Raw genomic sequence first — 24,969 nt, 5'->3', positions numbered from 1 at the left:
AAGATGGGTGCAATAAATCTCCTGCAGCAGCAGGGTGAGAGTGAACATTTCTGCAGCACCTTTCACAACCCTGGTGTCTGCTCAGGAAAGGCTCTGATAGCACAGAGAGACATTCCAAGCTCCCTGTAGTACTATTTCCACTCCCCATGAAAATAAAAGGTTGAAAACGGGTCTTTTAAAATCAGACATCTAAAAACCTGTGTTCTCTGCAAATCCTGCACAATCGTCTCATGTCTGAGGCAGGGTGGTTGGTAGGAATTCCCTCTAAAGCAGGGTGGTTGGTAGGAATTCTCTCTAGAGCAGGGTGGTTGGTAGGAATTCCCTCTAAAGCAGGGTGGTTGGTAGGAATTCTCTCTAGAGCAGGGTGGTTGGTAGGAATTCTCTCTAAAGCAGGGTGGTTGGTAGGAATTCTCTCTGCTCACCGCGGCGTCAGAGCTCGTGCGGCTGTGCAGCCAAAGACCAGCAAAACCATTGGGAAGTCTCCGGGTGGCTCCATTAACTTTGGGGTCAAAGAAAAGTAAACTGTAAACTCTAATGGAGGACTTGAATTATTTGAAAAGTCTAGTTTACTTTAGTAGAGGGTTGTTTATAGCACTTCCCTGCTTTCCAGTGTGTTAATGGCTCTTTGGAGAGCAGGGTGGGGGTGGGGGGAAGCTGTAGTTTTCAAATCTTTTGGTAAAGCTTTGGACAAATAAATGTGAAATCATGATGAAAAATATTAGTTATGCTTAAGCTTCAGATAATGTGCTTGATCTTAAAAATTCCTGCAGCATTGTGAGAGAACCTCTACCTGCAGTGCAAAGACTTCTCTGTGGGTTTTTGTTAATTCGGTTCCTGCAAATACATCAAAACATTTTTTTTGGTAGGAAAACATTGATTTTTTCATAGTCCTGGCTTGTTTAAAAAAAAAAAAAAGAAGATTCATAAATCCTCCTTTTATCCTGATTTTGGTGAAACTAGACTAATGTGCAATACATGTTATTTGTGGAAAATACAAAGAAAACTCAGACATAATTTAAAAGGGCATGTATGAAAAAAATTCCTTTCATTCTATGAAATCAACCCCACTCTGTGAATTATTATGGCAAAGCAGGGTTTGAGTTCTCCTCTTTATTCTCAGAGGACACACTTATGAAGAAAAATGGAGCATCCTGGGAGCTTTGTAGTAGTTAAGCAAATTCTGGTAAATAAAAATGCATTTTAACTCATGGCAGCAAACTGTAATTACCTGGGGGAATCATCTGACTCCAAGAAAAATGCCCTTTCTTGGACAGTAGTGACTGTAACACAGTAGTTATATAAAAAATGAGAGAAAGCACTGATGAGCAAAGAAAGCAAAATGTTAGAGGTCAAAAAGTGTGGGTCTAAAGATAGAACTGTCCAAATGCAAGCTCAATTAACCCTCGTGCTGGAGATGAAAGCAAAGAGCTCTTTCATCAAATGAATGAGGAGATAACAAGAAGAGAAGAAGTAGGCTGTTATTCAAAGAGAGTGGGAATAGAGGTTAAAGATAATGAAGACATATTTTCAAACTGGATGAATAGAGCCTTAGTTTCCAGTAATGATGTTGCTGAATAGACAGCAAGGGCAAGAATGAAGTTATAGGACTGGAAATTACCACTGTGGAGGCTGATGCCAACCTGAAGGGCTTGATGTGTTCAAGGAGATAGGAAGGGAGACCAGGAGCATGGACAAAATGACCTTCACCTCTGAACACAGTTCCTGGGGAGGATGACTGTAGGAGCAGCAGTGGGGCTGCACAGCAGGGTCAGAGGTAGCAGCAGAACTTGCAAAACAGTTTGTCATTTGTAGGTTTGAAAGTTCCAATAAAGAATGAGGTAATAATGTTTCAGGGGCCCTCAGTGAGTAAACCTTTTCCCTTCCCTGGCAGAGGTGCACTTGTCATGTGAGGAGGACAAACACAAAGGCAGAATTTGAACAAAAGTCGTGAATTGTATAAAATCAGGTCTGAGTGATGTGACCATTGACTGGGCCCTCTGGGGGGATTCATGCAATGCCTTCAGGCGTAAGGCAGTAAAGACCACCAAACTAAAAGTAGACACAGAAACTCAGGTCAGACCCTTTTTAGGTATGAGGGGGCTTTGAATTCCCATTGCTTGACCTCTCTTGGTTATGGAGCTTTGGCTGCCACAGACTAAACGTTCCTTTTTTTTCTTTTCTTATTTCCAGGTGGTGTACATCACTGCCACATTCCCATTCATCATGCTCCTTGTTCTACTCATCCGTGGTGTGACCCTGCCTGGAGCTGCAGAAGGCATCAAGTTTTATCTGTACCCTGATATCTCACGGTTAGCTGACCCACAGGTACAGAACCAGGAGTGGGGAGCGGGATGATTTCCTGTGCAGAGGGGGATGGTGGAGGGTGATGGTGATGTAATGGCAATCAGTTTTTTTTCCACAGACTTTAGAGGTCCAAATATAGCATGAACTTTAATGCTGGGTTATATTTTCCAGAGCTCTGCTTGAGAAGGTCACTGTTAAATGTGTTAATGCATCTTTCCATGTGTGTGTTTGTGTGTGTATGCGTGTGTATTTTTTTTGTGTCAAAGGACTCTGAGGCTGTAGACTCTGTCCCGTTATACAATCTCATCTTTCTTGTTGGTCAGGTAAGGGAGATGCATTTTTTAAATGAGGATAGTCTTTAGTTTCAAAGGAAAGACATGTGAGCTTCACAGATGGAACCACAAGCAACAACTGTGAGTATCAGTGTCACTTATCTCCCACTGCTCAAGAGGAGGAGATTGGGAGAGAATTGAATGAAATTACAGAAGAATGAAAAGCCATGCAAAGGTGGAGAAAATGCTTTCTGAGGCACAGGAACTACTTGCTTAGCCCAGGCTAGTGGGAGCCAGGCTTACTCTTTCTGTATAGATAGAAATTCTGTCTGTGCTCACGGAGTGCAAGAATGGGACACTTGAGCAGATCAGAATTGTTTCAGCCAGCAGTGTTCATGTGAGAAATGAAAAGTCCAATATTCCCCCATGAAAAAAAGAAAAGCAAACAAGGGATCTTTGAAAATAGTAAAATGTTTGTCACGATGATAGGAAATAACATCTGTCTTTGCTACTGCTTTCTAATGAGTATTAGGTTAAAATAAAACTCCAATGGTCACTAAAGGACTGAAGCAGGAAAAGGGTAATTGAAAGAAACATCATGAAAATTTGGTTCTTTGTCTAGTCTTGTCCTCTTTTACAAGACACCCTTTTCACAGGAGACATTATATTTTATGGTTTAGTCTTCTTTTATGGGACCCTATCATGTTTATGATCTACTGTTAGCCCTAACCAGAGTGTCAGCAGATAATGTAGGAGAGGTTCATGTGAGCTGGCTGGCTCCCACCCACAGTCTAGCAAAGGCATCTCCCTGAGAAGACAGGAGTCTCCTGAATCTTCTCAGCAAGGTGCTGGAAGTGATGGTGGGAGGGAGGAGGTAATGGTCCTCAGGCTACATTCACACTTCCTCAAACTCCTTGGTGGTTTCCACTGGTGTTAGCAGACTTGAATTTGCAGAAAGAAAAGAACAGATGGGATTCAGAGGATGTGTTTTGATAGCTTGCTATGTATTTACTAGCCAAGAAGTTCATAGTATATGGTTATTTCACTCTGTATGTGTTTTTTTTAATGTACTCAGGACAAAGAATCATGAGACCAAGATCAGATATGTATCTTATAAAGTGCATTGTATTTTGCTTGTTTTCCCCTCACCCCTGTGGCTTTTTATCTTGCATTTGAACAGGTACAAAAACAACCAGAAAGCTAGAAAAATAAGCACAAAAAATACACAAACTGTTTCTCAAGCTTTTCACATCCTCAGTTTAAGGACTGTCGGCTGGTTCTAACTGAAATGAGTTACAAGAGAAATGAGCAATGTTATAAATACTTCTGCATTTCCTATTGCGCTGAACACTTTTATTGTTGTGCCAACAGGAAGGATCAGCTGAATGACTAAGAAACTAGAAATACTGAGCTTCTCTGGGGAGGGGAAACAGGAACTATTGTAGAGGTTGTGTTCTTCTGGGGTCTGATGCTAACAATTTTCTTTTCCTTGTGAAAGCCAAACTTGCGAATGTGTTGTTCTCTTTCCCTGTCTCCCTGGTCCTTTAGCTCTCGCCCTCAATGGAAACAATTATTTAGTAGATTTTGCTTAGTTTGAACTGTGTGTTTGTGTTGATTATTGCAATGCAACAATGCTGGTAATAACAGTATTTCTATCTTTCCCTTTAGGTCTGGATAGATGCAGGGACACAAATCTTCTTCTCATATGCAATCTGCTTAGGAGCAATGACTTCCCTGGGGAGCTACAACAAGTACAAATACAACTGCTATAGGCAAGTTTCCATCTAAGGGGGTTTAGTGTTTTAGCTAAATGATGTAAATAAAGTAGGGACAATGGGTTAATTTTTTTTTTAATTAACTTGCTCCATGACATATGTGTGACTTAGGGACTGTTTGCTGCTGGGATGCCTGAACAGTGGTACCAGTTTTGTGTCTGGCTTCGCAATTTTTTCCGTCCTGGGCTTCATGGCACAAGAGCAAGGGGTGAACATTGCTGATGTGGCAGAGTCAGGTACGATGGTGTTGGTGGCAGTGGTGGTGGGCACTGCCGCCCAGCGTGTGAGCAAAGTTCTGCAGACCCAATCAGCTAACATCTAAGTGATAAAACAGAACAAGGTTTCCCATAATTGCCAGAAAAAATAAGCACGTTGATTTGGGCTTTAATCTAGAGCAGTGAGGGTTAGCTGGGGTTGTACTGTTTACTCTGTCTTGATTAACAGGGCAGCAAACACATTTCCTAGATTGTGCTAATCCATTTGAGTTGAGATTAGAGCTAAGATAACTAAACCATTATCCAGAGTCCAGAATGCCATTGATTCAAGAATTTATTCCATCCTTCTTTTCAGACTACCTTTATTTCCTTTCAAATTCAAATTGTCCATGTTTATGTATCTTTATAGCTTAGTGTTGCTTGCTCACAGCACTAGAGTAGGATCAGTACATTGGCCTTTTGAAGGGACACACACACATACATTCCCAAATCTCACTGAAAGGCAAGAGAAGTTGGAGAACTCCATCTCCAGGGTTTTGTGGACCATTTCACCTGCAGGAACTCTAGGTGTTGCAATCCTGCATTTGTTCTCTGTAGAATCAGTGTGAGGTTGACAGAACTGTCAAAGTCCATTTTGAAATCTGATGTACACTTAGATTCCTCCCTTATTCCAGAAGTGTCCTTCCCATTAACATTCACCTATGCACAGGCAGAGGTAGAAGCTCTATCCTCATAGCTTGTGACTGTATCTCAAACAAAACAGATGACATTTTTCCTCTGTGCATTTCTAGTCCATGAGGGCAGGTGTTACCATGTGTTTTCACATAGAACAGACAGATTAGTTGGGAATTACCGTGGAAAAATAATGAATCAGGCCTTGACAGCCATGAGGCTTAAAGCTAATCAGATTCTAGTAATAACAATGTCACCTGAGTGCACTTTTGCTATTTCTTTCTAATTTTTTGAGCACTTTTAATTCACCTGCATAGAATTTGAAAGCTTTCCTCTGCAAACATGCTGTTAAAATGAAAAAGTCAATATATCTTCTAATCACATGGCTCTGGGAGTTAGGTCTTTAAGAAAAATGTTTCACTTCACAAGAGCTAATGAAAAACTAATGGCATTGATGGCACCGCTGGATTCTTGGGTGGCTGCAATTGGCATAGCTCTTGCAAGTGCAATTAGTAACAATCTTGGCCATAATGCTTATTTGGATTGGAGGTTGATTGCTTTGTTTGGAAACAGGAAGCAAGGGAATAATCCTATTAAATGAATCATAGATAGCCTATTTTTTATTTATATGTAGGTGGATCAATTCCAAGAGTACTATTTTTAAGTATTTGTACATTAGGTTTTTATCTAGTCAATATTTATTCTAATTTTTATTATTATATCTCTGATAGAGGCAGAGCTACATTTCTGTCACCTGACATTTCTAGAATTAAACAATTCTATAGTAACACTGGATTGTTAAGTAATCTTTCAACACAAATTAATTCAATTAGTGTTTAAATAGCCTTTTTCCAATACCTCAAAAAGCATTTTTTAAAAGGAGGGGTTTGATAACTCATTATAGGGACAGCAAGGGCACAGACTAGTTTCTGAACTCGGCTTTTGATTCTTTTTGCATATTTTGTTGCCTACTCCTTTATTTAAATCCATGTCACCGATGGCCAGAGATTGCAGCCGGCTCGCCATGCAATGGGTGCCCATCACTGCTGGTCTTTGGCCAAGTCATTTTTACGTGGCAGTAAACACTACTAAAATTATCCAAAAGTATCCAAACCACCTCCCATGTGTTTTCTGGCTGCTTTTCTCAGAGACGTAAGTGCAGAGCTACTGAAGACCCCCTGGGATGAGTGTCCCAGCACCTGCATGGGGCTCTGGGAGAAGTTTTCCTTTCTGCTGCTTCTCAGCGCAGGAGGATTCAGCAGGTGCTTGAGCCTCTGTTTTCTGGCCTTGCCTTTTTTGGTTTCTTTCGGTGCAAGGTCAGAGCTGCTCCCCTGGGTCAGGCAAAAGCAAGCAGAGGTGCTGCCACTTGGCTGCAGCTCTTGGCAGAAGATGTTGTCCGCAGGGCTGAGACCCCATCTCTGCCCAGCGAGTTAAATTCCTCCTGCCCTATCCATGACACCATTTGTTTGCCCTCCTGAAATCCACGGGAACATCAGCAAATTTGCTGACAGCAGAATCCCATGGCCACATTTTTTCCCAGTGCCAAATTCAGTGTAGGTGCCATGTGCCTGGGACACACTTGTCAGCCAGGGCTGGTCACTGCTGGCCTTCACTGGCTTTTGCAGGTTTACTCAACAGTTAACTCAGACTTCTGACTCCTGAGTGAAGGCAGATTTTAAATAAACAGCTTCTTTTTCTTTTTAGAAATTCTTTTAAAGATAGAGAGGAAAGCAGTGGGGGCTCAACAAAACCATAGTGAGTCCTGTCTAATCTGTGTGGCCTCTGCTTGGCTGGAAAAAATACTTTACCACCCGTGCAATTTGTAGCACTGTTACACCAGCACAAGATTTACTTTTTTTCTTTTTTTTTTTTTTTAATTCCATTTGCAAACAAATTCAGATTAAGCTTGTCTGACAATAGTGCCTTGGGTTTCCTGGTGCCTGCCTGGTCTCTGCCTCTGCAGCTCTCCAGCCATGCCACAGCAGCCCATGGCAATCAGCCAGTGCGTGGGCTGGGATCATAGCAGTGCTCACTGGCTTTTAATAGCAGCCACAAGTGCTTCACTTTTGCAAAACACTCTTCAAAACAACAGGGTTTCAAATTAAATACAAATTTTAGATTATTTATGTTTCGGTTGAGGGCTTGCCAGGAACATTTTCTTTCACATGGACTTTTTATATTTCAACACTTAGTTTCAAAAGAAAATCAAAATATAGCTCAGGGGTCAGGGCACTTGGTATTAGTTGGTATCACAGTGCAAGAACAGTTTCACTGGCCAAAGCATACAAATTGCAGCAAATTTTGAGGAGAGCAGTTTTACATCTGTCTCATCAATTGCACAGATCAGCTGCAAATGCCATCTATTAGCAGCTCTCCCTCAGAGAGGATCTACTGTATCCACTGAATTAAGGAGAAAAAAAGCAAAACTCCCCAAAATTTGAGACATTCACCAATTTTTTGGTATCCTCTGTCGTATAAAATCTTAGTTGTGTTTCATTAAAATAAAATTAGTTGTTTGATTGTTGGCTAATTTGTATTTATTTATGTTCAAATATTTTCAGTGACTAAAAGCTTTCTTTAGTTTGAAAAAAAAAAAGTCATCTCATTTTACCTCTTTCTCTTGCTTCTTTTTCCATCGTTCTTGTTGGAAAGGAAAAGTGGGAGGTAGGAAGAGCAGTGTTAGAGATTTTTCTGTACAGACCAGAGATAAGATTTTTTTTGGCCCCACACTGCAGCATCTTAAAAAAATTCCTTTTCCCATTGAAAATTACATGAATCCACTTGAAAACTGGCACTTTGAAGGCTCCTCAAAGTAAACAAGCAGATGAGCCAGGCATTCCTGATTTCACTCTGAATTGTAATCTGCCCTCAGAATTTTTTGTCAGCCTCACCAAATTTCTTCATCTCCTCTGAGAGCCTGCCATAAGTGCAGAATTGCCAATATTCCTGTCTCCCACTGGTGGAGGGCTCTTCCTCTCTCCACAAAAGCTCTCACAAGGGACAGCTGATATCACCTGGCTTCAGGTGAGGGTGCCTCTGGAGAGGAGCACTGCACCTGTGCTCCATGTGTGGGTACAAATGAGGTGACACCTGCTCACAGGGCAGGCCAGACCCCACCTAGGGAGGAGCACTCCACACTTCGGGTTCCAGAGCAGAGAACCTGGGCACTCAGCCCCCAGCCCTGCTGCTCTCCTGCACTTGCAGCCCATCCTGCACTTGGGGCTGGTGATGGTCATGCTCAGTGTCACCGTGGCAGGTCCATGTAGGCTGACCTGGATAGGGGCAGATGGTGTAACAGCATGGGGAAGCAATTTTACACAGAGTGATTTTACACCCCAGCAGTTCCTAACAGCAGTTTTCTCAAATTTCAGTTGATAAAATTAGGAGTAGCCTGATCACTCAGTGCAGCAGGGAGGGTTTGCAGAAGAGAAGGAGCAAACTCCTTGGAGTGCAAACCCCAGCTGAGAAAAGCCATGCAGGGTTTGGAGGTTGCATACAGAGGGAGGCAGTGGTTGCATTAGTGGAAATCTCAGGGAATGTCTATAGCAGAGTCCCCTTCCCTGCATGCAAAAGAGTTTCATCATCATCATCTTCATCATGACCATGTGGGCTAGCAGTGGGATTCTGCCATTCCCTTGGGTCACCCCTTGTCCCCTGGCCCCAAGTCTGTCCTGTGTCCATGCAGGGCAGGTGTAGGACAGCTCCATTATTGGCATGTTTGAGACAGATGTTAAAACTGGAGATCTGTTAGCACTGGCCTTGGGGGTTTGCCCTTGGTTTCTGCTGTAGTCATGCGTGCTTCGATTTCAGATAAAAGAGCCAAACTCTTTCATTTCTGGTACTCCCAGCTGCGTTTGGATTTATCTGAACGGAACCAGGCATCCCTGAATTTGAGGGTGGCTGCCTTTACCAAAGAGCTGGTACTTACTACTTTTCTTCCCTTCCCTTCCCCCCTCCCTATTTTCTCTTTCTCTAGGTCCAGGCCTGGCCTTCATTGCCTACCCAAAAGCTGTGTCCATGATGCCACTGCCCACCTTTTGGGCAATCCTTTTTTTTATTATGCTTCTGTTGCTTGGACTGGATAGCCAGGTTAGTACAATGGATAAGGGATGTGGGCCTTACTGTGTCAGCACTGCTCACTGAGAAAAGCTGGTTTTACAGGCGTGAATTAACAAGAGAAAATCTCCAATGCTGCTTGAGAGGAATTCATCTGGGTTGCTTTTTAGTGTAGCAGCTGCCCTTGATGAATCTAGAACTGTTGATTCATTATATTGTGTTGCTCAGTAAATCTTTGTCATCTAGGGTTAGTAGGGTCTATCCCACTAAGGCAGTACTCCCTAATCTAAATTTCACCATTTCACTCCTGTCCAGCCACAAAATACCACCATTTTGGTCACAGTATTTTCTTACTTTGGAAAAAAACCTGAATCATTTTAAAACATAAAGGACTGCAGTAGTCTGCTCCACAGAGTCCTTTGTGCCATTGCAAACACCTGCAGGGTGTATACACCATCATTAAAAAACTAGCAATTAATAACCACTAGGAGTAAGGGTTTTGATGGTTGCCAAGTGTCAAAAAAGAAAAGCAAAGTCAGCATGAGGTGCAAAAAATCACATAATGTTTTGTACAGTATATCCAGGGTGGCTTCAAGAACAGTGAGAGGACAAAGCTGCAGCCTTTTTTGGTGGCCTTGGGCTTGGAGGTGCTGAGCAATGTGGGATCCTGCTGACTTTCACGTCAGCAGCATGCATTCAGTACCTCCAGACAGGCCAGAAAGCATCTCAGATTCCAGCTGTACTAATTTTATAGCACACGCTGCTATTAATTAGTGAGCATGAAAAAAATCAGAAAGTTCAGTCAGGAAGTTAGGTTATTTTTCCCAGTGGTTACTTGTAGGAATGTTGGACTAAATACTGCCAAGGAACCTGTAAATCATTTCTAGATAGTCTACTTACAAGGAAACATGGGTGACCAGGAATTATGAAGTAACTAATTACACATTCAAAATTGCCAAAATTTTCTGCATTCAAATGTAAAGTCACTAAGATTAAATATATATATATATATATATATATATATATGGATTAAATATTTCTGTAGCCTAAATGCTCTCTCATATGAGGAGAGCTCTGTAAATGGAATTTTTACCCAGTTGTTGTGTACTTAATCTCTGACTTTTTTTTTCATTTCATTTGCTCTAAATTGCTCTTTATGGCTTAATCTTTGAACTCTACTGAGCAACTCTCAATTGCTCCTAAGTACATGTGAAAGTAGCCAATGCTGTGGTTCAGCAACCCTATGCTTATGCAAATTGGAAGCTGTCTAGTAATTTTAAAAAGCTCCTCACTGCGCAGAATGATTAAAACTAATTGGAGCGCTTAATTTCTCTCCTCCACCCCTCTGGTTTTTTGGAGTGCAGTCAAGCAGGTTTCTGGAATGCCAGAGAGTTTCAGATCAAATCAGCTCAAAGGAAAGGGCTGCATTTAAAAAGAAAACCAGTTTTACAGAAGTCAAAGTAACAAGACAGGAGGCAATAAAATTCGGTGGAGGACAAAATCTGTTTGCAGAACAGTCTGTGTTTCCTAAATAGAACTTCAGGAAATAGGGTAGGGTTGTTATAGGGCATTTCTGGGTGCTGTAAGAGCAGTGAGGTCCCATGTAGGAAAATGCAGCTTTTTCTGAAATAACTTCTGTCTTAGGTTCCTCATGACATGTTATTAGTTAATATGATGTATCTACTTAAAGTGAAGATCTTTTCTACAGAGGCAGCCTTGGTGGATACCTCCAATCCATATCCTCATGTCTTCAGTGAGCTTGGTGCTTTTGTACCTTGTCAGGTTGAAAGTACAGATCAGTCAAAAGATCCCTTCCATGATTTTACTTGGGGAAGTTCAGTAGTTGCTTTCCTCCAGGTGCAAAAAGATCTGGTTTTTAATTAACTTTCAACTTTTATTCAAATACAGTTACCATGAAGTGAGATAAAGACTTTTAGCTCATTTATTCAGACCTTCATTTTTGGTTTACAAGTGCAAATAGTTTGCCAGGTCACTGAATGTGGACTGTATGAACAGCTCCATTATTGCTGCAGAAGAACCCAGAGCCTCAGTCAGAGATACTCCTCTCACAGCTCCACAAAGGACACGTTCAGTCAAGAAGAGGTGTTGTTTCACATCACAGTGTGCTTTTCCTTGGCTGGATTTTCACTAACAAACCCAAGAGCAGAGTTATATCAAATTGTGGAATTAACCTAACTGGTATCTGTGATGTTTTCCTGGTACATCAGCAAAAGCCTGGGAGGTAGTCTCCTAGCTTGGACTTTTTTGAGTGTTTTCCTTCTGCCTCTTCTCTAGCATACATCCTGTGTTCCTCTGGAACAGTGACAGCATAAAAGCCACATAAGTGCCTTCCTGTCATCAGGCACATAAGTGCCTCCTTCATCCTTGTGGCTTGCATTTGCAGAGCCCCTTTTTAGCTCATAAGGCTTCTAGGTAATGAAAAGAAATTCTGAAAACTTGTTCCAACCTGAAAGCTACCCCCAGGCTCCAACCTCAGGGTTACAAAGGAATGGTTTCTATTCCTTTTTCAAAAGCTGTGCAGAGCACAGGGCTGGGGTGGTGCTGGGGAGGGTTTGTTCAAGCAGGAGCCTGGATGAACTGCATGGTAACCTTCAAGTAATTTCTTCACTGTTGTTTTCCCCCTGCAGTTTGTTGAAGTTGAAGGACAGATCACGTCATTAGTTGATCTGCACCCATCCTTCCTAAGGAAGGGTTACCGACGGGAAATCTTCATCGCTATAGTGTGTTTCCTTAGCTATCTTCTGGGACTAACTATGGTGACTGAGGTAAGTAGCACCAGTGCTGCAAATTGCCTTCTTCTTCAGCCATTTTCAGGCCAGTTTTAGCTATGACTGAGACTGCAAAGTATTAGTGACTCAGAGGAGAAGTGCTTTTTAGATGGACAGAGCATCTTTCCTTCCTAGATCTGAAAGCATTTTGAATGGGAGTTACATGTCCCTTCCCTTTTCAGTCACAGGAACAGAAACATGAAACCTCATTAAATTCAATCTGATCTCAGGTACCAGTCAGCATGACTATGAGTATTAACATCTAGTTCTAAATGATGAAACATAGAGGAAACCTTCAGCAGAGCACTTTAAGAACCCATCCAGTGGCATGCAGGGAAAGAGATTTTTATCTTACACAGATTAGAATTAATTAAATTCCACTTGGTTTATTCTAGTGTAAACAAGACAGGGATATGCCCCAGTGTTGTGATATTTATCTTCAAAATAAAATCCAAGTCAGATTTTAAAAACAAGTGGAGGAGCATGACTGTGGGAGGTAAAATAGCACCTGTAACAAAGATGCCCAAGCCCCACAGTTTTTCAAGGGAAAGTGCAGTGTAGTAAGAGCAGAGTCTAACAGCAGAGTATAAACAGAGTTATAAAACAAAAAATGAACTATTTTCATGAAAGTAGCCCTTTCACTCAATAAATAAATAAAGACCCTCCTGATGAACTGACTTCATTTTTAGTCTTTTTAAGGTGTTAATGTTAGGAGGCAAGCATTTGTTTCTTTAAATGCCCATCCTGAAATACTTGTAAGGAGGAAAGATTTAAGTGTCTCAGTAGATTATATTAAGCGACTTAATTTTGTTTAATCATCGTCTTGTTTGGAGTTATTCCTGTAGTAAACATGCATATTCCCTGGGGAAGGTAACGCCAAATATTTACCTTACCTGTTTGCTAGATGCTGCTTCTTGTTGGACAGGAGTCATTGGGATATATTGGTAGATGTTACTGGGAGCTGGGCCTGAATTCTTGGGGTTTTTTCCTGTTGGATCTTAACCATTTGTGTCTCTCTTTTACAGGGTGGCATGTATGTTTTTCAACTCTTTGACTACTATGCAGCTAGTGGTGTATGCCTTTTGTGGGTTGCATTCTTTGAATGTATTGCTGTAGCCTGGGTTTATGGTAAGTGAGAATCCTTTAATCTCATAACTTTTGATGAGTCACTGACAATTTTTCTAGCTAAATATTTAATCATCAGCTACCCCAGAGTCTTCTTCCCAGCAACAGACACATGCCATTAATATAAATTTGCCCTGACCTCTTGGAGACAAATTTGCATCTGGGATGAATCCAAACTCCAGTGTTTTTTCCACAAAAAAAATGAGTATTCTTCCATTGCTAATTAATAAGGGCACAATTAAGCGTTTTTGTGTGTTACGTTTAGAGGTGAGAGTTGAAAGTGTGGCCAGCCGTGAAAATTTCTGTTTGTCTCTCAGAGAATTTCCTTTCAAAGCTGCAATGTCTGCAGGGACAGGCCAACCAAACAGAAAGTAGAAAAAGAAAGCTGAAAGTATATTCTGCCCCATTACTTTTGGCAGTGCCAAGCACCGCGGTCTGACAGTGGCCTCTCTGGCTGAGCTGTGGCTGGGCAATAATCAGATGTGTGCTGACTAGGACTGGTTATTTCTCTGATTCTCCATGAATTCCACCACCTCAGAAAAGCAAAATAAACAAAATCAGATTTCTGTAGAAGCAGGTGCACTGTTTGCTGTCAAGTGTTTCCCATGGTGATTCCTCTGGGAAGTGCAGAGAGTCTGGAGAGAGGAGAGGGGGAGTGACAGGGGCAGGAGAGATCAGCATCGCACTCCTGCAGCCAAATAATGAGGGGAAAGTGGGATGGGAGACCCCCCCAACCTTTGAGCTTTTCAAGAAAATCATCTTGGACTTCACAGCTGTGGGAAGCATTTGAAGAATAGATCTGACATCCTTACCTTCCCTTTAAATACCCCTTGGGGAGCCTGGGAGAGCAGCTTTAATCCTGGAGTGTTTACAGAGCTTTCATTTGCTCGGTTCTTCCAGGCGCTGATAATATTTATGATGCCATTGAGGATATGATTGGATACAGACCTGGTCCCTGGATGAAGTGGAGCTGGATTGTGATCACACCAGTTCTCTGCGTGGTGAGTACTGACCTGTGCTCTTTCAAGTCTTGCACTTGGCAGTGCTAAGCCCCCTCTTGCTGCTTCTCTTCAAGGGAGGGCTGTTGCATTCAGAGGCCAGTTTGCAAAGAGAAGCTGAAGGCTTGAACATACCTCTCAAAGACATCATATTCTCAGATGTCAGCTTCTGACATGACAGCTCTCTAGTCTCTACTGTGCCTGCATGAATTGCAGTTGGCTAAGTTTAAGTGGATTTTTCTTAGAATTGGCAAAATTCTACATTCATGGAGAGAAAACTCATTCTCCAAAGAGAAGTCTCTGCTTTAAGACATAGGACTGCTAGGCCATTGCAATAAAAAGACTTTAGCAGTCTGAGGCAGACCTCGGCTTGAAGTACTTCATTGGGTGGGAAGAACATCCTGGTAATATCTTGCAGTGTACAGCAAATAGTTGAGCCCTGAAGAATTGGCAGTGTACTGCAGCTGTTCAGCACCATCTCATAGCACTCTGTCATCACACAGCAGATGCAATAAGCAGTTGCAGATGCTCTTCCAATGATTGAAATGGAAGAAAAATTCCCCCATTGGTTTAAAGTACATATGGTATCCATCAGCTCTGCCGTTCACTGCCTGTCTGCCTCAGGGCCAGTGGTTGCACCACAGCCCTGCTGCTTTAAGCATTTATTGAGCCTCACTTTGTTTTCCTTTCTCATCCACAGGGGTGCTTTATCTTTTCTTTGGCCAAGTATAAACCACTGACCTACAACAAGGTCTACACATACCCAGACTGGGCAATTGGCCTGGGCTGGGTTCTTGCCCTTTCCTCCATGATCTGCATCCCTATGGTGATGGTCATCCGCATCATTCGGTCAGATGGGTCACTCATTGAGGTAAGAACAACCAATTGTCTGTCTAGAGGAGAAAGGGAGCTTTAACTTGTTGTGTTTTATACAAAGTAATGCTTGGAAATCTGCCACCTTGCCCAGGTAAGGCAAATAAGGCTGTTAAAGATCACCTGTCCTCTGGGCAAACAGTAGAAAGAGAACAAACACAAAGCCTTCTGTCCCCAGATAAACACCAAGTGATTTTACTCATGTCCCACTTGTGCAGCTTCCAGCTTGGCAAATCATTACCTCCACGTGCAGACAAACATTCAAGGACTGGGGTGTATCTGAGTCTCAGGTTTCTCTTCTCCAGTCCCCAGGGACACAGAAGCACCATCCTGAAAATTGCTAGGAAAGCAAGATAAAGAGAGAGACCTGGGTCAAACCTGGTTGTGTGAAAACTCATTGAATTTCAAGGAAATTCAGATACACCTGTGGATTGTGTGGCTCTCAGGAATGGTCTTCACGGGGGGGGACTAAATAAAAGTCAAAACCACTTGACAGAGGGCTTCATGTTTTAGCTTTTTTAATTTGTGTATTTTATTTCAAACTGAGAAACTGGATCCAGATTGCCCTGGTATTTGGAAAGCTTTATGTCTGATTTAGACTCAGTGCAGATTCCCTCAGGTTTGGATTTGCAGGAAATACTGCCTTTTGCAGTTCAGTCTGAGCTCCTGTAATTTTTTTTTTTTTTCTTGCAGTGTAAAGTTTTTAGAGGCTGTGCAAGCATGAAACTTTGCAGTTCTCTTCTAAGTTTTCAGATTAGTTTTCTTTTTGTCTAACAAGTTTGTTCTGAAATGCAGCTCAGGGTATTCTTGGAGAAGAAAGTGGGACACTTTGGGTTAGGAAAAAAGAGAATAGAATTAAAAAAATACTAAACCCAAACATCCCAGAGCACAAACATTTGCATTTGTTTTCGTCCAAGTGTTAATGGCCTTTTTCAGCTGTGGCCAAGGGCATAAGTGTTCATTTTTCTGCCTTCATTGTCACCATTGTCACCATGAGAGACAAGTCTAAAAGTAGCCAAAACACTGCTCAAAGCCCATGTTAGGAAAGGAAAGAGAGTAAACACTGGTCAGATGCCATTCAGTTCTTCCTTTGTGAACTGAGATGTGGACAGAAGTTGCCACTTGGCAGTGAGGGCTGGGCTGAGAGACAGAGCTGTTTCTAAATGAGGGAGGAGGACACCATTTACAGCGCTGAAAGCCCAGTGTGCAGGAGCTGGGTAAAGCTCCTGTCTGACTTTGCTGCCTCGAGTCAGGCTCTGCAGCTGAGCAGGAGCTGAAGCCTCCACAGATCCCCACATCCCTACAGAGCCACACATCTCCCACAGCACCATCCCTGTCCTTGGAATGTCCTGCACGTGGAGACACAGAGGCCTTCTGCTCATCTCCCGTCTGCTCTCCTCAGAGGGTTTCTGCTCTGAGAAGGGGCCTGCTTTCCTCAGAGGCCTCCTGCTCATCTCTCCTCTGCTTTCCTCAGAGGCATTCTGCTCATCTCTCCTCTGCTTTCCTCAGAGGCCTCCTGCTCATCTCCCTTCAGCTTTCCTTAGAGATTTTGTGGTCATCTCACCTCTGTTCTCCACAGAGGTTTTGTGCTCATCTCACCTGTGCTTTCTTGGAGGTTTTCTGCTCATCTCACCTGTGCTTTCCTCAGAGGCCTTCTACTCATCTCCCTCCTGCTCTCTACAGAGGTTTTGTGCTCCTCTCACTCATGCTCTCCTTCTCTCCTGCAGAGGATAAAGGCGGTGGCTGCCCCCAAGGAGGTGAATCGATGGTCCAAGGAGACGGAGAGTGGCACCCCCTTCTGCCCCAATGGAACTTCGAATGGCGGATTGATCAAGCCAACTCATATCATTGTGGAAACCATGATGTGAGCTCTCTCTGTGAGAGGATAAACCTGCTTTAACTGCCGTTTACTAACCATAGATTCTCATAGGACCAGGTTTACAGAGCTTTATATTTGCACTAGGATTTATTTTTATTTCTCACAGAGAAAGTTATTTTTTGTGTGTGTTTTTTTTTTAAATATTTTGTAAGGTAATCACAGCAGACGTCTCTCTGTAGAGGGAGAGCTTTCATATCAGACTAGACATATTACAAGAATTTACTATTATTGGGTTTTTTTAAATATATATATCTTTATCTCTAAATATTATACACCTTACCACTTGAATTGATTGTCTTGCCAGCAATACATTCAAGTCTCAGAAAGCAATTTTAGGTGCTGGTATGGTTGGGAGCAGGGTAATCTACAGAACACACAAAAGGAGCTCTGTTGAGAGTTACATTTTTTTAAACAATGCTGTTTTAAGAGAATTTTCAAAGGTGTAGTATTTCCACCCTCTGGTTCAACTGTGGTAAACGGCAGGTGTCAGGGTCACTTCAGGGAGTGGGGACAGTTTTGTTTAGTGCAGTCCCTGGGTGAGGATATAACCAAATAGCTGGAGTGGAGAGTTTGCAAGGGATGCAGAGAAGCTGGATGTGAACAGTATTGTGGCTGTACCTCCCAGGGACAGCACTGGCACCCTGTCACACCAACTGAAGAGAACTTGGGGAAGGCGTTTGCAGGATTTGGCATGGTTCAGTTTTTTGTTGTTGTTGTTTTTAAAATTTTTGAGATTTTTTTTTTTAACATAAGTGAAATGCCTGCTGTTTGTGTGTGAGCAGGGAGGTTGGGTACCTGCTCCTGAGTTTTCCAGCAAACCGTATTTTGGTGTGGTGGCACTGGTGTAAACTTGAATTCTGCAAACTAGGAGGGCAGCCTGTCCCCAGGGCAGCAGGGATGAGCAGCCAAGGGGGGAAAGCAGCACCTGCTCTTAAGGTGTTTGCTTGCTCATTTGGACTTTGGTTTGGGCAGGAAAATAAAGGAATCACTTCTGGACTCTGACCGTCCAGAGGTGAACACAAACCAGGTCATCCCTGACAGGAGGAACTAAACCCCTCACCTGGTGTAACTGGTATTGATAACAGACATGTTAATAATAATTGTAATGATGATAATAATATCACACAGCAAACAGGTGCTTTTCATCCATGTATCTCAAAAATGCTTTTCCAAGTTCAGTAACCAGGATTTGCTTTATTTATTTATTTGGGGGAGAGAGGTCATTGCTGTTGGAGGAACAGACAAAAGGACTAAGTGAGTCCCTTGTCCCATGTTACTAAATAGCAGTAGTGGACCTGGAGGCCCCATTCTCCTTGCTCATCATTGGATTAACCCATGATTTTATTTTATTTTACTTTATTTTATTCTATTTTATTTTATTTTTAAGGGGGCTGGAGGGTGGCAAACATATTTATGATTTTTATCTGCTGAAGAGACAGGGCTCTTTGGAATTTAAATTAAAGCAAAGGGAACACATAACACTGAAATATTTTGTGTTGGTCAGAAGGAATTGGGCACCATTCCAGGTGAGACTGGGAAGTGAAGAGAAACCCCTACAAGGAGTATAGGAATGGGGGTTCCAGTTCATGTAATGCAGGTGAATGTTTCTGTCCTGAAAACTGTCCAAAACAAGGACAAAAGCCTTTTTATTATTTTTGAGGTTTTTTTCTTTTTTTTTTTTTTTAACTTGAGCAGGTTGTGCTGGGAACGGATTCTCTGGCAAAGCTCAGCCTTGTCACGTGGGCATTGTATTAGAGGGAGAGAGGTTTTTTCTTTGATACCACAGGTAGTCTTTCCAGAGGTATTTAGAAGAAATACTTGATAAAAGCAGAGTTTGTATCTGCTTATTCTGTTGTAAGCTTAGTCTGTCAAGGCAGAGGTTGTCACTTATTTAAACAGGAACATAAACAGTTCTTAACATTCCTACACAGTAGCTTTATTTCATTTTTTCTTGTCCCATGTGCTAACTGGCCACAGCAGCACAAACATTTCTTAACTTGTTGGTTTCCCTGTAACAGAAACAGGGAGATTTAAAACTAAGAGATGGACCAAAATAATTATTAATTATTAATTTTTAAAGAAAAACATTGCTGCATTCAAACTTCCAAATCTTTCTAGTTTGAATTTGTAGATACTTTTACAACAGAGAGCTGAGTTGCAGCAACAAAACCAGCCATGGTAGAATTGTGTTTTCTTTTTTCTCATTGCTGTATTATGAGAGTTCTGAAGGAAACTTTTGCACAGCTGGAGATGGCAAACATCTAAATGACACCTGCTGGGCTGGTAGCAGAAACCACCCAAGGTTACAGAAGGCATTCTGAGTGCCACTGAGTGTCATCAAAATACAGAAATATGCATGCAGCAATTTTATTTTTTAACAATCAAAGGCAAGGAAATGTAACCAAAACCACTCTCTTAGTGGGCTTTAGCTTGGACTCTCATTTTTGAGTTACAGTCAGTGTCTGCAGTAAACAGACATGGGTGAAGAGGAAGTAGAAGGTTAGGGAGGGTCTAAATTAATGTTTTTTGTGAGTACAGATGAAACACTGATGCTTGATTTATTTCTTTTTTATATATCTACATTGTCATACAACTGTGTTTGAGGTTATATAGTTTGCACATTACTGTTGTGCTACAGAGCTGAGACAAGCTTTAGTTAGGGAAAAAAATGGTTTGGCTACATCAGCGATGTCTCCAGCGAGTCAGCTGGGTGTTCAGGCATCTCCCATGTTGTGGAGAGTGCCTCAGTGGGAAGAACCAGAGGAATAATACTACACCTTTCAAAATACAACCAGCAGAGAACAGAACCCAGCCCCATTTCAGTACAAACTGTGCCATTCAAATCAGTCGCTTCCATGTTCCAAGGGAAAGGTCTCGCACATATGCAACAACCTCACTGAAGATTCTCTGTGTCAGCTTCCCTGGCCCTGCTGTGCTCCCTGCAAGGGAGGGCTGGGACTCACCAAGAGACAAGAAATCATTGCTTCTGGAAAACAGTTCCCCTCTCCCCTCCTCCCTTCCCCAACAAAAAAAAAAAAAAATTTACTTAATTCTTGTTTTATCTGGGGTTTGAGTTCCAGTGAGCACATTTGCATTTTTACAGTTTGGGGTTTTTACCTAACAATTTTATCAGATTTCTAAACTTTTCTTGGTGATTAATTTGCATTTCAACATGATCCTCTGCCAAATTTATTAAAACATAATTTTTAAAAAAATGTTTGTGTTTTCTACCTATTTTGACTGCAAAGACAACTGATTTTTTTCCAATATTTACTTGTTACTCTTATGACGTATTTTACCTGTTTTGTGTAAATGAGGAACTCTGTGTTAAAGCATCATGACTAGTTATAGATGAACTGGTTTGGATCTGGGAAAACAGTGCAGTTTTGGCATGAGATCTTTAGAACCAGATCCCTGAGATTTAAGCCAGCATAAACCAAGACAACACGCACACCTTTTCATGTTTCATGTATCTTTGTATTCATGGGGTCTTCTGGGCTTGAAAACAGCAGAGTTTCAGCAGTATTTATTTCCAGCTGAACTGAAATCAAGAGATAGTAGAAATGCAAAGGGGAACATTTCCCCATGAGATTTTTCTGATCTATTTCTTATTTTTCTCAATTTTCCAAACCTTTTCAGTTCACCTGTCACTAGTGATGATCTCTCTGAGTATCTATTCTAAGGGACTTTACCAGTAGTCTGTATCTCAGTGTTTAAACAGTATGATTTCATAAATAGAACTGGTTTTTTATTGTTGTTGTTGTTATTATTCTATTTTTCCTTCTCATCTATAGCTTTCCTTTTCATCTGGTCCAAACAGATCCACACACTTAGAAAAGTCCTCTTTCAAGTTTGAGATAGTAGGTCCACAATGGATTTGTTCTTGTGTTGTAAATGAAAATACAGAAGCCTGGCAGCTGTATTTGCCATCTAGAGCAGTGCTGGTGGCCACCCCGCAGCAGCAGCAGTGGGGTGCAGGGAGTTAGGTGTGATCTGCTGAAACAGCTCAGCAAAATTGATTTTCACTGCTGTTCTTGAGGAGAGGAGAAAATGAGAAAAAGAAGGGGGGAAAAATATAGCTGCTGCTATATTTAAAAACATGCTGTAACGCCAAGAGAAGCCCAAGAACATCAGCAGAGCTTTTGTTGCCGCCGCCAGGACAGCACCTCCTGCAGCTCTTTCCTGTGCTCATCCTCCTTTCCCAGCTGCAGATCCTCCTGGTTCCTCTTCTTTGTCTCAGCGTTAGATAACTCACGTAGATCTGAAGACACATGGACATCTCCATTCAATAGATCTTTTCCAAGTCTCCTCCTGGTCTGTTTTTATTTGCTTAAGGAGACTTTCTGTTTTGTTGAGGTTGTGCTTTCACTTTTGGGTTCAAAGCTCCCACTTGTTGCATCACTGGCAAACTTCCAGCTGTGGGAGAAGGATTTGAACACTTTTGAATAACTGATAATTAGCTTCCATGTCTTGTGGTCCCTGCAGGATCACTCGTGGAGGCATGATGTATATAAGATGTTAAATAAGCTGTGCATTGAATGCAGTGGACAAGTTAGTTAAGCAGCTCAAGTACACTTGGAAGAAAGATGACCCTGACATCATTTCCAAGGAGATTCAATGGAAGTTGCTCACTTTCAGTAAAAAGAATAAAAATAAATCTGTGTTTAAGTAGACTAGTAGATGAAATCTTCCACCCTCATATGCACGCACACAGTGGGGACATTGCTTCTATTCCTAGGCTGCAAATCATGTGTGTAAATCTTGCCAAGCTGTTCAGGATGAGGATTGAGGAGGTTTAGACACCACTTGCCTGCAAAGAGCCAACCTGCCAGGGTGTCCAAATGGTCTTTCCTAAATGGGGGTGGTGGAAGAGGGAAAGTCATAACAAAATCCTGGACCATGGCCCTCCAAAGAAGCCTTAAGGTTTGATTTGTAAGCTCTCCTGGCTCCTTGTAGGCACCACATGGCTCCTGGCATGGGAGGTTGGGTGTGGTGTGGGTTCAGGCAGCTGCCCTGGACTTGTTTTCTCCAAAATCAGCATCCAAAGCCTTGTGGTTAGGATTGACGTGTAGTTGTGTATTTGTATATTTGCATGAGCAAAGGTCAGGAACTGTCAGACCCTGGTAGCTTGTTTTATTTCTTATAATCAAAAATAGGCTTAAGAAACAAAGTATTTAGTTGATTTGGTGACATTTGACATTTAAGAAACCCTTGAACTTGTGCAAAAGAGGTGCCCTGAGCTCCATATTTTAGTCACAAAAAATTTCTTATGGTGTTAGCAGTCAATTTGAGTCTATGGGAAAGATTGCTCAAGAGAGACTTGAATATAACCAGCACCAGCATCCACTGGAAAACTGCCTGAATATAACCAGCCCCACACCCTCCACCAGATTGTGGCTCTTTTCTGCCAGCCCAAAAGAAATGTGTACATGGACAGTGCTTCTCCAGAAAAAACAAAAATCTCAATTTGTTTGTTTCTATTAAAAATAAACAGAAAAAGTCACATTCTTTGTGTGGTTTTTTTTCCAGTTGTCACTGGGAATTGGTGATTTCAATTTACCCATGTCCTAAAAAAAGAGCAGAAATAGCTTGAGACACCATTTCACCAGAAAATAGGGACAAGCTCAAAATTTTGCAGGCTGAAAACTTTAGGAAAACAAATCACCCACCCATGCCCATCAAAGATGGAAAACATTGGTGGCAGGGTTTGTGCCTGGAAAAGAGCCTGACCCTGCTGGTAATGTTGGGCAATTGAATGGCAGACACAGCCTTTTTGTATTGCTGCTGTGTCCTCATTTGAAATAATCAGTAGAAGTGTCAGAATTTAGTTACCACGAGTTCAGGAGTAAAGTAAATTGAAGATAATTTTAAAGAGGCAAGTTTGGGAGGCTGAGGTTTGTTCCCTGTGGCTCTGCAGTGCACAGCAGAATGGTGCTGCTCACTTTTACATTTGCAGCACAGGGAAAAGGTGGCCTGACTTGAGAAATCAGAAGAAATAATGGGAAAAATAAAGCTAATTAAAAAAAAAAAAAAAGCAAAAACTCAATGATGCTAAGGAGCTGTGCACGTGCTCTGTGTGTGTGCATTTGTGGGGGAAGGCTTCAGCCCTGTAGCACAGTGAGCACGACACACACTGTTCCTAAATGTACCTGCTTCTGCAGCTGAGATGTTAGAAAGAGTTGAAATTTTTTTCAATATATAAAGAAAAAAAATTTAAAAAAAAAAACCAAACAGTGGCAAAATTATGTTGAGAGGCTGATAAAACAAACAAAACCTGAGGGGACAAGTTGAGTCAGTTCATGACCTGCTCCTGTCCTGGAAGCCAGCGCTGGTCTCTCAGCACCGCAGTATCCCAGTACTGTTCTGAAGTGCTCGTTGTTCAATAGGATGTTATTTTTCTCCAGTGTAATGTTGTGATTGTTACCTGATAATGTTGCCAGGGACTTCACATTGTAAGAGGTGATCCATCTTGTTTGATGTGTTTGGCTAAAAAACAGTGGTGTTTTTTTAATTATTTAAATTCCTAGCAACTGTGACTACAGTAATGTGATAATGAGTAGCACATGCAGCGAGGAGGCAAGGGCGATGATAGCCTCCTTGAAAATGTCATCTGAACTTTTTTTAAAGAAAAAAAACCTTAAAAATATTTTTAAAACATTTTAAAACATTTTTGTGTGTTCCAAAACGGAATATTTGTATTTGAAAAAAAAACCCTGGAGTGTAATTTAATCCTAAAACCCCATAGCCTTTGTGTATATGGTAAATGTTTGTATTTTGCAGTTTCTGTTTTGCTTTTTAGATAAATAAAATGTATATGGATATTTTTAAGTCATCTTTGCTTTTTTAGATGAGTTTGTAATCACCTTATAACTGAAAATAAAACTTTCCTTTATAAACCACCTATGCTGTTGGATGGGGGTTTTTTTGGTCTTTGAGTAGCTCAGTTTTTCCTTTAAACTTATTACTTATTTTGGGATTGTTGGTGTGGGGTTTTTTTGCCCTTATAAAATACTATATATACATGAAATATGTCTAACTATATATATATATATATGAAATTTATCTAACTTCATATCTGCCATGGTTTCACCCTAGTTGGCAGCACAGGCCCACGCACAGCCCCACACACAGCCACTCATTCGCCCCCTCATTTAGTGGGATGGGGAGAGAGTCAGAAGGGTAAAAGTGCAAAAATTAATGGGACACAAGTTAATAAGTAGCAAAAGAAAAAGGGGTGACAAAAAAAAAAAAAAAACACAGCAATATACATCAAAGAGATAAGAAACAAAATTAAAAAACCAAATGATGCCAAAAAAAGCCATTTCTCACCAGCCAGTGCCCAGCCCATGCATGGCACTACTGTGAGAGTTCATATATGTCAGAAAAGCCCAATAGGAAGAAAAAGAAAGGAAAAAAACCCATCCCAACATTTATATTTCTAGTGAATGGGACTGTTTTTTAAAAGCTCGCTGACCTCTTGATCCCTTTGGCTTCAGTCAGACAGATGGAGGTGAAACCAGTGTCCATTCCTGAAGTCCTGATTTGATGTAGGGAAAGAAAAAACCAACATGTAGGTGGCTCCTCCTTGTGAAAATAAAACATTTGAGTATCACTGCTGAGCCTCCAGCACCCCATGCCGAGGATCAGTCCCACAGCTGTCTTTAGTTGGGGTTTTTTGTCTTGGTTGGTTATTTTGCTGGATGTGATTGAGGACTTTTTCAGGGGTTTGTCCTCTGACTAGCACAGCTTGCAATGCTTGGGCTAAGCAGGCTCAAAAGAGCACAGACAGCAACTGCAGTGTGTCTCAGGTTAACATAAAATAAATAAACAGGAAATTTAAAAAGCCATTAAGTGCCACAAGGGCACTGAAGGACCTGCCCTGGCGGCCATCACCTGCCCAGGGCTGCAGCTGCTCCCATCAGCCAAGGCCCGTGGGATGAGAAGTGACATCAGCAGGGGATGTGCTGCCCACTGAGGCACATCCCAGGGAGCAGCTCTGCTCTAACCTTTC

The 24,969-nt window shown here is 41.7% G+C and overlaps 1 protein-coding gene across 7 annotated transcripts in view; it reads left to right on the top strand.

The window, feature by feature from the left end:
• SLC6A6 (solute carrier family 6 member 6) overlaps window positions 1-23,859 on the top strand; it is a 92,922-nt gene extending 69,063 nt beyond the window's left edge. For all 7 annotated transcript variants that reach the window (XM_064724405.1, XM_064724406.1, XM_064724403.1 and 4 more), the window contains 9 exons: window positions 2,191-2,325; window positions 4,245-4,348; window positions 4,463-4,587; window positions 9,215-9,327; window positions 11,943-12,080; window positions 13,109-13,211; window positions 14,109-14,209; window positions 14,907-15,077; window positions 16,807-23,859. In XM_064724405.1, coding sequence (XP_064580475.1) covers window positions 2,191-2,325; window positions 4,245-4,348; window positions 4,463-4,587; window positions 9,215-9,327; window positions 11,943-12,080; window positions 13,109-13,211; window positions 14,109-14,209; window positions 14,907-15,077; window positions 16,807-16,947 — 1,131 coding nt within the window. In that variant the 3' untranslated portion in view covers window positions 16,948-23,859. The remainder of the gene's footprint in view (window positions 1-2,190; window positions 2,326-4,244; window positions 4,349-4,462; window positions 4,588-9,214; window positions 9,328-11,942; window positions 12,081-13,108; window positions 13,212-14,108; window positions 14,210-14,906; window positions 15,078-16,806) is intronic.
• The last annotated feature ends 1,110 nt before the right edge of the window (window positions 23,860-24,969 follow it).

This window comes from Zonotrichia leucophrys, chromosome 12 (genome assembly GCF_028769735.1).
Source record: "Zonotrichia leucophrys gambelii isolate GWCS_2022_RI chromosome 12, RI_Zleu_2.0, whole genome shotgun sequence".
Classification (NCBI taxonomy): domain Eukaryota; kingdom Metazoa; phylum Chordata; class Aves; order Passeriformes; family Passerellidae; genus Zonotrichia; species Zonotrichia leucophrys.
Note: the sequence above shows the minus strand (reverse complement) of the source record. Positions and strands in the feature narration are given on the sequence as shown.